The following is a 12,925-nucleotide window of genomic DNA, read 5'->3' on the forward strand; positions in this document are numbered from 1 at the left end:
TGGCAAGAAAACCGGTATAGCTGGAGCACACTAAGGAAGAAAAAGATGGAGCAAGCATGAGGACATAACATAAAAAGCTGAGATGATGAAATTTCTGAAAGTACGTTTTTGAGAATAAAGTTGTATTTTAAGTAAATAACATTTTAAAACTTTCACATATGAAAAGATGGTGCTATAAGCAAATCCTTTTTAATCTCTGTAACACTAATCTTTTATTTTGATCCTTTTGATCTCAGTATGTGAACAAGTTCTTGCTTCATTCAATATTTTGGAAACTCATATGATTCTTTCATGAATTATTTTAAATCTTTATATTTTCTGAGAAATAACCTTTCCGCCTTATGAATGTTAAAATCTATCATTACCATCACTTCACTAAAAATCAATCTCTCACTTCTCTTGAAGATTCAAGCAAAGGATTCAGTTTTTGAGCAAAATCCCAACCTAAAAGCAAAACCTTATTCTCCTAACTTAGCAAAAAGGTGAGTATAGTTTTACACATATAGTATTGTCTAATTGTGTCTGGGAGGAATATCTCATGCTTATATCTCATCATGATGCTGAGAAGTGGATATGGGAAGAGGCCTCTTTGGAATATGGTATCATTATTACTTTCTTTTTGTTTCAGTACCATAAAAGAAGCAAAAGTGATGAACCAACAGAGCAAAGGAAGGATAAGGGTGAAAAGTGCAGAAGCTTCTTCCTTTGACCTCAGGACTTCTGAAATAAATGAAAAGGAAGGGTTAGTCATGCACCCTGCTAAACAGAGCAGTTCTTTAGAGTTTTTGGAACTGAACTGTGGTTGTAACAAAAATGCTGACACAACCATGAAATGGGAGACAAAGGTGTTCCCAATAGCTGGGAAGCCTCTTCAGAAGCATCAAAGTTTGGACTTGAGTTCCATTTTGTTTGGAGCATATCCTAAATCTAAACCTGTAAATGCAGCAGGAAGATATTCTAATTTAAAGGTGCCAATACTGCGGACCAAATCAACTCCCTTTGAATTGATGCAACAGAGAGACAGCAAAGAGTTGGACATAAAGGGAAATTTTTATTTGGAATCTCAACCACACAATTCTTGTCTTGATCAGCCTCAAAAAGTGATGCATGTTGCTTCAGCAGAACTGAATATTTCGCCATCACATGACTCTAAGCATCAAACGTGCAATCCTGCTAATGCAAAGCAGCATGACTCTGGTGCTTTTAATGAGCATTCTTATATGTCTTTAGTAGAAGATCCTTATTTTTCATCATTGTCTCCAAGTAGTGCTCATTCTAAGATGTCTTTTGATTTACCTCAGAAGCAAGATGGAAGTGTTTTACCTTGTTCTTCACTGTCAAAATCCTCTACAACCCTCTTTCCTTATTACAATTCACATGATTCTTTAACACTGACTACTCTGACCAGTTTTCCCCCACCACTGAACCAAGAGACAGCAGTAGTAGGTAAGTTATTTTTAAAAGTTAGTATGGCATTTTAGATTTTACTTTGTTTCTGTAAGATTTGGTTTCATCTCACTTTCCCCCTCATCCTTCTCTGCTTGCCTCTCTTTTTTCCTCCTCCTCAAAAAAAAAAAAAAGAAAAAAAAAAAAAAGAAAAGAAAAATTCCATGAAACAAGCAACAGTAGAGGCAGTCAGATCTAGTACAGGACTTGTGTCAGCAGGCATGCTTCTAAAGGCAGTAATCCTCATTCCTCAATGTGTCTATCAAAAGTCCACAGTTTATCCTTAGCATGCAGAAACAACTTCCAAAAGAACATCATAAAAGATTTGACCAACAGTACCACATGGTCACTCAGAACTTTTGTTGGAGAACCATGTGGCTATACTAAATTGAACAGATTGCTAAGAATTGAATTCTCTTCCTGCAGGAGTTGGAAGAAGAGGATTTGATTTCCTCTTGTCCTTTTATAGGGGCTTCCTTGGTGGTTCAGACAGTAAAGAATCTGCCTGCAATGCAGGAGAACTCGGTTCAGTCCCTGGGTCAGGAAGATCCCCTGGAGAAGAGAATTGCTACTCACTCCAGTATTCTTGCCTGGAGAATTCCATGAACAGAGGAGTCTGGCAGGCTATAGTCCGTGGGGTTGCAAAGAGTCAGACGTGACTGAGTGACTAACATTTTCATTTTCTGTCCTTTTATAATAACTTTATAGATGAGGATATGTGTTCAGTATTCTGCATGAGACTTTAACCTTATATAAATCTTTAATTTCATACTTTATCTCTTTTACAATTCTGTATTTTTGCATATTATGCAAAAATTGCTGTGCTCAGTTACTTAGTCATACCTGACTCTTTGCAACTCTGTGGACTGTAGCCCTCCAAGTCTCCTCTGTCCATGGGATTCTCCAGGCAAGAATACTAGAGTGGGTTGCCATGCCCTCCTCCGGGGGATCTTCCTGACCCAGGGATCGAACCTGCATCTCACGTCTCCTGCATTGGCAGGTGGGTTCTTTATCACTAGCACCACCTGGAAAGCTCTTAGGCAAAAATTATGTTATATTACTGAGCGGTTTGAAAGTAGAAGTAAATATTCTATTAGATAATTGTAATAGTTTGATGTGGAAGAAGATGAAGGAAAGCAAAAAAAACAAGTTTAACTCTTTTAGGTATATCATCAGAAATTTATATAGAACATTCCACCTAAGTAGGAAATAGAGAAGGCTTTTTCTCTATGACATCATTTGTAAAGAATTTTCCTGCTAATGCAGGAGATGCGGGTTCAATCCTGGGTGGGGAAGATCCCCTGGAGGAGGAAATAGCAACTCGCTCCAGTATTCTTGCTTGAAAAATCCCATGGATAGAGGAGCCTGGCAGGCTACAGTCCCTGGGGTCACAAAGAGTAGGGCATGACTGAGCGACAGAGCACCCACCCATGACATTTACTGTACATATTCCTCAATACATACAACAGATGCATAGCTTTGTTATAAAAATATTTCATCTGTATCTAGTTCCTTGATTAGAAGGAAAGATTATGTACTTATGTATGTTTTATGATTTAAAGAAATTTTATTTTTCTAGATACCAACAATACCTTAAACTTGTCTGAGTGCCAACTTTGGAAACCAAATCTTTTTCAAAGATTGTAGCAACATTGACATGTGTGCCATCTGGTGGCAATTTCTCATAACAGCATTTAAATTCTATAAAAATTCTGAATACATCTATAGAAATATATTAACAGAAAACCTTGTTATACCATTATTTTGTAAAAAGGAAAATGTCAATATTCTCAATTCTAAAAGAATGAAGAAGAAATACTAAAATCTTTATGATTTTACCTCCTCTGTAATTGAATCTGGCATGTTAAGGTGCTTCATGAGGCTGTATTGTATATTCTATGTAAAACAAAGGGCAAGAGTTATGCAGAAAACAATCCAAAGCTTCCTAAATTAATATAAAGTTTTACACTATGTTAACTGATACTCAGCAACTTAATTAAAATATCCTTGGGCTTTTAAAAGAAGCAAATTTTGAAGAAGAATAAAAAAACCTGGGTTTCCAACTTAGGATGAGAGAATTTATGTTGCTTTTTCCATGCGTGAACAGATACCAGCTTACACATCTTAGTAATGTTTGACATAATTTGTATCAAGATTAGAATATAAGAATTTTCGTTGGATTTTTGAGTGAACAGATACCAGCTTAAATATCTTTTAAAAATCTTTGAATTTTTATAATTAAAAATTGTGATTATATTTTTGATAGCAACTTCTCCGAGGATAGACGATGAAATCCCTCCTCCACTTCCTGAACGGACACCTGAATCTTTTATTGTAGTAGAGGAAGCTGGTGAGTACAGTTCAGTAAGTGTAAAGTAAACTGTGGATTAACTAGATTATTTCTCAGATCCTTTCAATATTCTGTGTGCCGTTGCTGAGTAACATTTGCCCTTTAAAATTACAATACTCCTAAGAATTGAATCATATTTATTTATTTATGTTACAGAACTCCCACAGGGTGTTCCCAAATCTTCATCTTCACCTGTGAAGGTAAAAACTGGAACGTCACTAGAATGTAGTGGAACATCTGAATCAAAGAAATCTGACGATTTGGTAAGACTTAGACCAAGCAAGGTCAATAACTATTTTTTCTGACTCTACTCACTAAGATTCAACAGACTGTAGTCTATTCTTTACATATTTTTAACATCTATCACTTAGTAAATATTGAGCGGATACTTTTTATAAAACAATGTGGTAGAGAATGTGGGGAATAAAAAGATATGTGTAATATACAATTGTTGTCCTTAAGAAATTTGAAGTTTAGCAGTAGAGATATAGCATGTGTACACAGTCTATTTTTGTCTCTATTTATTATAACAAGGCAAATATAATCATATGAAAGCTCTTAAGCTTTGAAAGAGTGAGAGATCCCTTCAGGTTGGAAGTGATCAAGGAAGATTTAGTGAAAGAGTAAACATTTGACCTTATTCATAAAGTACAATCAAGGCAAAAATAATTGTTTCATAAGTAGATTGCTTGTTCGTAGTAGTCATCTGGTAGGCAGTTTCTTGTTAGCTGTGATACCATATTATAGAGAGCAGTTTTTAAAATATAACAGATGTCTATATTATTTAATATAAACCTTCTGGAATTATGTTCTCTGCTTCTAGAAGAAAAACCTACACTTTCAACAATCTGTTATGCATTTGCATACAATTCTATGATGAACCAACTATCTTAACCTTTCAGAGATCAGAAGAGTAACTATCTAAAACATTTAAACATGCCTACAGTTGCAGTGGTGGTAAAAATATTCTCCACCTTTTAAATTACACTTTTAATGTACTAGTAACTGTTATTGTTACTGCTAATGGTCTTTATCTTACCAAGTCCCAGGGTAAAGAACAATTCCTCTGTTCCAGCATCATGAGATAATTTCAATTGCAACTACCTAACCTTAAATTAAATTTTCAGGGAAATGTTCTAAGTAGGAGGAAATAAGTATAAAAGGGGATCAATTTAGAACCAATATTCATGACATATAAAAAAAATCACTGTAAGAGTAGATGATTCTTCACAATTCATTCAGCACATTTATATATTAGGAAAAATAGGGAAAACATTTCATAACTCTATTGGTATATGAAATATAATTTTTTAAAAAATGCTATTTATTGCCTAGAGTTTATAGATTTGTGTACATGTTGTTCTTTCACTTTTTTTTTTTTTTTCCCCTCCAGAGTGTAAAACCCCAGAGTCCAAAATCAGGTAAAACATTTATTTTCCTTGGCTTTAGGTGACATTTAGCCGTAAGAATTTGTACTGCAAGAATGGCTCATTAAGTTTAGAGTATCAGCTCAGGAGATGGCATGGTTTCCATAATAGCTTCCACTACTCATTGATTTACTTCTGGTTTTCCTAGGCTAGTAGTTTTGTGAAGGGTAAGAGGAAAACAGGATTTTAGAATTCTCTTCCTTGATATACAACCCAACTATTTCAGATACAACTTCTTAAAACTTTGCAGCAGTTCCATTTTACTGGTTTTATCATTGTTAACATTGTCATTTTGAAAAACTATTTCTGACCACTTAGGTTTTTTAACTTGCTATTGCTTCTCCAGTACTTTCTTACTTGTTTTATACATTGAATAACAACACCAACAGCCAACAGTTATTGAACACTGATAGGTATTTTACATATATTATGACAGGTAGCAGTTACCCTTAACATATTTACTCATATTAACATATTATTCAAATACATAAATAAGTAGTATAACATAGACATTAAAAACCATGGGCTTTGGAGTCAGGTAGACTTTCATTCAAATCCCTGGCCTACCAATAGTTATTGAAATCTATGACCTTGTTTAAGTCATATATTGCTGTTGTTCAGTTGCTATTGTTGTTGTTCAGTTGCTAAGTCATGTCCAACTTTTTGCGACTCCATGGGCTGTGATTTTTCTCATTGATAAAATGAGGATAATGGAACTTTCCTTCTAAGAGGATTTTTGTGAGGATTTAGTGAGATAAAATAAGTATAAAGCTTTTTTAGCACAGTGGTTATCAAATAAGTTCTCATTAAATGTTATCAGGGAAGTCCCTCATTAAATGTTACCTATTACAATTTTTATTAGGTAATTATTAAATGAACATTTTAAGTTCTGTGTGCCTTATCCAGTGTTAGAATAGGCAGGATATATAACAAAGAGCACTTGCTTAATGATTACAGTGTTAATCGCTCAGTCGTGTCTGACTCTTGTGACCCCATAGACTGTAGCCCACCAGGCTCCTCTGTCCATGGGATTCTTCAGGCAAGAAGACGAGTGGGCTGCTTAATGATGTACTCAAATTGGGTAGACAAAATTAATACTCATTGCAACTATTAAGTTATAATCTATATTGCATTGATTCTAATCACCAGCAGTCTGGGAAAAAAAAGGCATCACTGGAGTGGTTAGGGAAGGTTTCATTGAGTAGAGAAAAGAAATAGAAAATTATTGATAGAAGAAAAAAGAGCGAATTCTAGGAGCAGGGACCAGAGTAACAGTGACTCAAAGGTAAAAATAAGCATGACGGGTACAGAGAAACTGTAAGTAGGCAAATTTAATTGCAACAGAGGTTCTATTTTAGGGAAATAAGGAAAATAAATTTGGATAGATAATGTGGGAAAGTTCTGAAGGACTTAAAGGATATGCAGATGAAATATCCAGAATAAACAAATCTATATATAGAGAAAGCAGATTTGTGGTTGCCCCTCTAATCTGGGGGTAATGGGAAGTGATTACTAAATGGGTGTGCAGTTTCTTTTCAGGAAGATTAAAATTTTGTAACCAGACTGTGATGATATTTGTACATCAATGTGAATGTACTGTCATTAATAGCAAATATTGTTATGTGTATTTTATCACACACAAAACTTGGCAGAAGAATTTAGATCTAATTCAATAAGTAATAAGCACTATAGGTTCTTTATCAGGGGAGCATTAAGGTGAAAATGGTATTTTGGGAAGGTATTTGGCAGAATATTGTTACCTGAAAGTTATAGTTCTAACAATACTTCCTAAAATCAAACTGGAAGGTGATAAGCTACTTTATAGTAGTTATCAAATATTTGTTAAATGCCTACTATTTGCCAGTGATTGTATTTGGTGATGGAAGTACTGCATTGATATTTAATTTTTGCATATTACCCAGGATACAAGGAATAAACAACAGAACTTGCTTTATAGATAAGTCTTGAGACCTAAAAAACCCAATGACCAAAGACAGATAAAGCTCTAGCACTTAACCATGTATTCATTTTCAAAGACATTAATAAAGTATATAATTATACTTAGTGCTATACAATGAGGAGCATACATCAATAGAACACCATTTGTATCTTTAGGACTTATGTTGTGGGAAAGTAGCTCCATTATTTAAAATTCTTTATCACAGAGATGGGCTTTCAGGTGGCTGAGTGGTAAAGAATCTGTCTGTAATGCAGGAGTCCCAGGTTTAATCCCTGGGTCAGGAAGGTCCTCTGGAGAAGGAAACTCTTGCCTGGGAAATTCCACAGAGGAGCCTGGTGGGCTACAGTCCATGGGGTCCCAGAGTCGGACACAACTTAGCAACTAAACAACAACAATAAAATCACAGAAATACTCAAACATACATTTAAACCTACCATAATAGCATTAATCACACTAATAAAATTAATAATAATTGCTTAATATTATCTAATATGCAGACTTTGTTCATTTTCTTGAATTGTCTCAAGCATGTCCTTCTTTTATTTTTTCAAACAATGTTTTACAGTTGATTTATTTGAAGCTGAATTCAAAGTCTACATCTTGCATTTGTTTTATATGTGTGTTAAGCCTTTTAAAGTTTGTAACAGTTCTTTTTTTATGTTCTCTCTTGCCATTTATTTGTTGAAGGGAATGTCCTTAAGACTGCTAATATTCCAAATTTGGCTGTTTGTATCCTCATGGTTTTAACACGTTCCTCTATCTCTAGGATTCCCTGCAAAGTTATAGTAAGACTAGAAGCTTGATTAAAGTCAGGTTCAAATTCTTTGGAAGAGTACTTTTATAAGTCAGCTATTAAATTTGTGATAAAGCATACGTTCATTGACTAAACAGCTACAATAAAGTTTTTGAGGCTCCAGTCATTGTTCAGATAATTTTTTATTTGGCTGTTACAGGTTAATATTGAAAAAATGGAAAAATAATATAAAACCAAAAAGGGATTTTTTTAATACTTTTCGTTGGCGCTTGGTTGATTTACAGTGTTGTTAGTCTTAGGTGTGCAGCAAAGTGAATCAGTTACACATGTACACATATCCACTCTTTTCTAGATTCTTCTCCCATATTGGCCATTACAGAGTATTGGGTAGATTTCCTTGTGCTATACAGTAGGTTCTTATTAGTTATCTATTTTATATTAGTATGTATATATAAATCCAAATCTCCCAATTTATCCCTCCCCTCTTCCCCTTTAGTGACCATAAATTTGTTTTCTACATCTGTGACTCTATTTCTGTTTTGTGAATAAGTTCATTTGTACCATTTTTTTTGATTCCACAAATAAGCAATATCATACATTTGTCTCAAAAAAGGAGCTTAACTTAGGACTTTCAATTGATAGGATTTTTTTTTTGTATGTTCTTTTTTCATAGATCTACAACAAGATCGTTCTTCTTCCCCACCACCTCCACTGCCAGAGAGAACCTTAGAGTCCTTCCTTCTTGCTGATGAAGATTGTAAGTGACAGTACTCTCTCTCAAAAGTTATAGAAAAGTGAGACCATTAAAGGTTAACAATAAAATAGGACCTAAATGGAAAAGGTACACAGAATGATTAAATAAGATAGAGATAATAAATTTTAAAAATGCATAATCTATTGCAAAAATAATGTACAGAAAAATCAGGCTAAAAATTACTGAATTCTGAACCTGTATGTAATCTGAAGTCTTAAGAAGCTATTCAACAAAACACTTTGTTTTTTAGGTACACAGGCTCAATCTGTAGAGACTTGTTCTACTAGCTGTCCTAACACCATGGAAAATTCAACATCTTCAAAACAGACACTGAAACCTCCTGGAAAGAATTTTACAAGGAGTAAGGTAAAAAAGATAGGAGTTTATGGGAATATGCCAGAGGTGTCCTAACCCTTGTCACTCCAACCCCCAGCCACTAGCATTAAGATGAAAAAATTAGACTAACTATCTTCACTAATATTGATTGTTAGTCTCACAACAATCAAAATTAATAGAGGGAAACCAAAAATTAAAAAAACACAAAAAACAACTTAGAGCATTCCCCCCAAAACTATCAACTTCTTTCCCCCTGAAACTAGACAAACTGACTCCAAAGTTTATATGTGCGGGGAAAGAGCAAGAATAGTCAGGAAACAGCAAATAAATAAATAAATAAATAAAAACAGTGAAAGAAGGGTAGTCTTATCAGATATAAAAATATTATAAAGCCCGAATAATTAAAATGGCGTGATATTGGTTTATGAAAAGAAACATATACCAACAGAGCAGAAGAAAAAGATGGAGAACAAAAATGAGAGCATTTTCACTAGGATATTTTGAATTACAAATAATCTATATTTAAAAATCTAAATTTTTCAAAAAGGAATTTTAAAATATCTATTATATAGAAGATTACATCTCTGTTAAGTGTTAGAAAAATAGAAATGCCATAAAGGTCATTTAAATGTCCCTGAAAAGTGTATAGTTAATTATTAGAATACAATACCTATATGAGAAATAAAATGAAAATTATAAAAAAAGTATACTGTGGAACAGAGTGAAAAACATACACCCTGAGGAAATGTGAAGAAAAGAAGAAATCTGGGTAGATTTTTAGAAGAGATAAGAGATAAGGGTTTAGAGACTCCACCATCAAGGAGGCAGAAGATACGGGTTTGCTTAAAAGAGGGAGAAGGAAGTAGCATGGTTAACAGTATGAAGAGAATCTCAGTAAAGCGAGTACAGAAAATGACTGGCAATTTTTCTGACTAGAATAGGAGTGGCAATGTATCAGAGTATCTTCAGAAGCCACTGTGGGTTCTGGAATGGTCCCTTAATAAAGAAGAGAAGTAGGGGACTTCCCAGGTGGTCCAGTGGTTAATACATCGAGGTTACGACCTGCAGGGGACATGGGTTCCCTCCCTGGTCTGGGAAGATTCCAAATGCGGAAGGGCAACTAAGCCTGTGTGCCACAACTACTGAGCCACCACTCGAGAGCCCAGGAGCCGCAACTACTGAGTCTGTGTGCCTAGAGCCCGTGCTCCCAGACAAGAGAAGCCACTGCAGTGAGAAGCCCATGCACCACAACTAGAGACAGCTGTCATGCAGCAATGAAGATCCAGTGCAGCCACATAAGTAAATATATCAGTAAATAAAATATTTTAAAAAATAAAGAAGAAAAGTAGAAACTCCATCTTTTTTCCTGCAGAATAATAGTATTATTTCTAAACAGCAAGATAAGACAAGTAGAGACTTGGCACTGAGTTAAAAATGGCATGATAGAAAAATAATTTTGTATTTCGATATCCATTTTTAAAGAAATTAATCCTCTTGACTGAAGTCTATATTTCTAGTTGATTAAAAGTGTTTGGATTTCAGAGGGAAAAAACTAACCTTTTCCTTTTCTTTATTTTTATAGAGTTTGAAAATTTTACGAAATGTGAAAAAGAGTAAGTTACTTATTTTTAGAATACATATACCACTTTCAGTATATGTAATTTTTCCTTATATAACCACTGGGAAAAATAATTAACAGTAGTATTCCTAAACAGAACCTTGCTAAGGGCCTATATATCATAACAGTAACCTTCAGGCCTTGCACTGTTGTTAGGCTCCACGATGCTAAAATACTGGGCAGGGAGTAAGGGGAGGGAAAAGTTTCTGTGTGATTCACAGGAATAACGGTATGATGTTTGGCACTTTCTACACATCCTAAAATGCTGTCATTACTGTGTTATTTAAAACTCCCAGCAGTCTAACCTCAGATGTATTTTCTTTGAAAGTAGTCACAGTAAAGCATATTGTGAAACAAATGTGTTGATTTAATGAAATAAGCAAAGTATTGACACATTTCCATTTTTACCAAATATTATTAGCAATAAAAGTCTGTTGCTTACTGTTTTTCTTATATTGTAGTGAAAACAAAATCCTGACTCCTGAAACTATGGGAAACTGGTTATCTCCAAAGTCTTATTTATAACTACAAAGTATATGGTAGTATATTTTTTAAAAACTTGATCCATCGGGTTAATCATCAAGGATTAAACAGCTATACTGGTATTGTGGGGAGGGACAAAGAGCACTGAGAAAACGTGATACAGGGTGTTAGCTAAGTAAGAAGGTTTATAGCTGAAAATTACTCTTTTCTTCTGAGTTTTCACTCTATTTCCCTGTCCATAAGCGTGTGCTAGGCTGCTTTTACTGCTACCACACTTGACCTCTGAAGTGAACTAATTTCCTACCTATAATAAAGCACGATTGGAAAATATACTCTTTCCTCTAAAGTCAGTCAAGAGAGAATTTAAACATTTAAAGAGGAAATCATAGTATGAAAGTGTTAGTTCCTTAGTCGTGTCTAACTCTTTTTAATCTCATGGACTGTAGCCTGCCAGACTCCTCTGTCCATGGAATTCTCCAGGCAAGAGTACTGGAGTGGGTAGCCATTCCCTTCTCCAGTGGATCTTCCTGCCGCAGGGATCAAACCTGGATCTCCTGCATTGCAGGCAAATTCAGGGAAGCATGATTGGAAAATAGCCTTTCTTCTGAAGTCAGTCAAAAGAGAATTTAAACACTTCAAGAGCAAATTATAGTAGAAAACATAAGAAATAAAATGGCAAATAGCAAAAGAATGTGTAAATTGAACAGTTAGCCAAAGATTGATTTGATTAGCTTAGCTTACGAAACATTGTTTTCTACAATGTGGGAGACCTGGGTTCGATCCCTGGGTCAGGAAGATCCCCTGGAGAAGGAAATGGCAACCCACTCCAGTACTCTTGCCTGGAAAATCCCATGGACAGAGAAGCTTGGTAGGCTACAATCCATGGGGTTGCCACAGAGACTTGGACATGACTGAGCGACTTCACTTTCACAAAACATCATTTTCTTTCTCTTATAAAAGCAGAAAATAAACTCTTATAGGTCATGTTAATGACCCAATAGGAAGTCACAGAGGAGTTTTAGATATGTTATAAAATCTGTTTTTTGAAAAGATCTTAATGGCTGCTGGTGACAAGAGTTGAATATGTCAGCTATGACATCCAATGCTACTTTTGGTGGGAAACTTTAGTTGCTGAGTAATCCTTTAATTTCAAGTGACAGAAAACCCAACTTAAGCTAGTTTAAGCAGAAAAGAGGAATTTATTGACTTATGACCAAGAGTTCAAATGATATAATTAGGGCCTAATCTCTTATTCCGTATCTCCCAACTTTGTTTCTGTCTGTTAGATAACTCAGGCAGGCTTTTACTATGTGATTTCAGGCTTATGATGAAAAAAATGAGCTCCTTCCTGGTTGCTCAAGCCACAGGTTGATGGATGACTAGTATTGTTAGGCCTGCTTGTCTTGGCTAAACCTAAACCAATTATTGCCAGTATATTTAATGCTTGGATTAAGAGGACAGTGTCATGTCTAATATTTAACAATTGTTACATGTGGACATTGACCAACAGAGAATGAGGTCAGCTCTAAACAACTGGTGTGACCATTGCAAAGTACCAATTGACAGCCCTGGTCATAAATCAGCTCTTTGATCTATGGGTAGATCAACTCCACAAGAAATATGGGAGGTGAACATTGGAAAGGGCTGATTTCTTAAAGTAAAATTCAATTATCACAAGAAGGAATTAATGCTGGGCAGGGAGCATAAAAGTATCCATGACAAGTTATAAGCAAATTAGTAGTTCACTGCTGTTGCTAAGTCACTTCAGTCGTGTCTGACTCTGTGCGACCCCATAGA

At 35.0% G+C, this 12,925-nt stretch overlaps 1 protein-coding gene across 1 annotated transcript in view; it reads left to right on the forward strand.

Annotated features, from left to right (window-relative positions):
• The window catches only part of PTPN22 (protein tyrosine phosphatase non-receptor type 22), a 56,505-nt gene that overhangs the window by 38,652 nt on the left and 4,928 nt on the right, over window positions 1-12,925 (forward strand). The window contains exons 12-19 of the mRNA XM_043878164.1: window positions 406-482; window positions 629-1,446; window positions 3,713-3,796; window positions 3,953-4,059; window positions 5,190-5,217; window positions 8,611-8,694; window positions 8,942-9,057; window positions 10,610-10,640. Of these exons, the coding sequence (XP_043734099.1) occupies window positions 406-482; window positions 629-1,446; window positions 3,713-3,796; window positions 3,953-4,059; window positions 5,190-5,217; window positions 8,611-8,694; window positions 8,942-9,057; window positions 10,610-10,640 (1,345 nt within the window). The remainder of the gene's footprint in view (window positions 1-405; window positions 483-628; window positions 1,447-3,712; window positions 3,797-3,952; window positions 4,060-5,189; window positions 5,218-8,610; window positions 8,695-8,941; window positions 9,058-10,609; window positions 10,641-12,925) is intronic.

Source organism: Cervus elaphus, chromosome 20, assembly GCF_910594005.1.
Source record: "Cervus elaphus chromosome 20, mCerEla1.1, whole genome shotgun sequence".
NCBI lineage: Eukaryota > Metazoa > Chordata > Mammalia > Artiodactyla > Cervidae > Cervus > Cervus elaphus.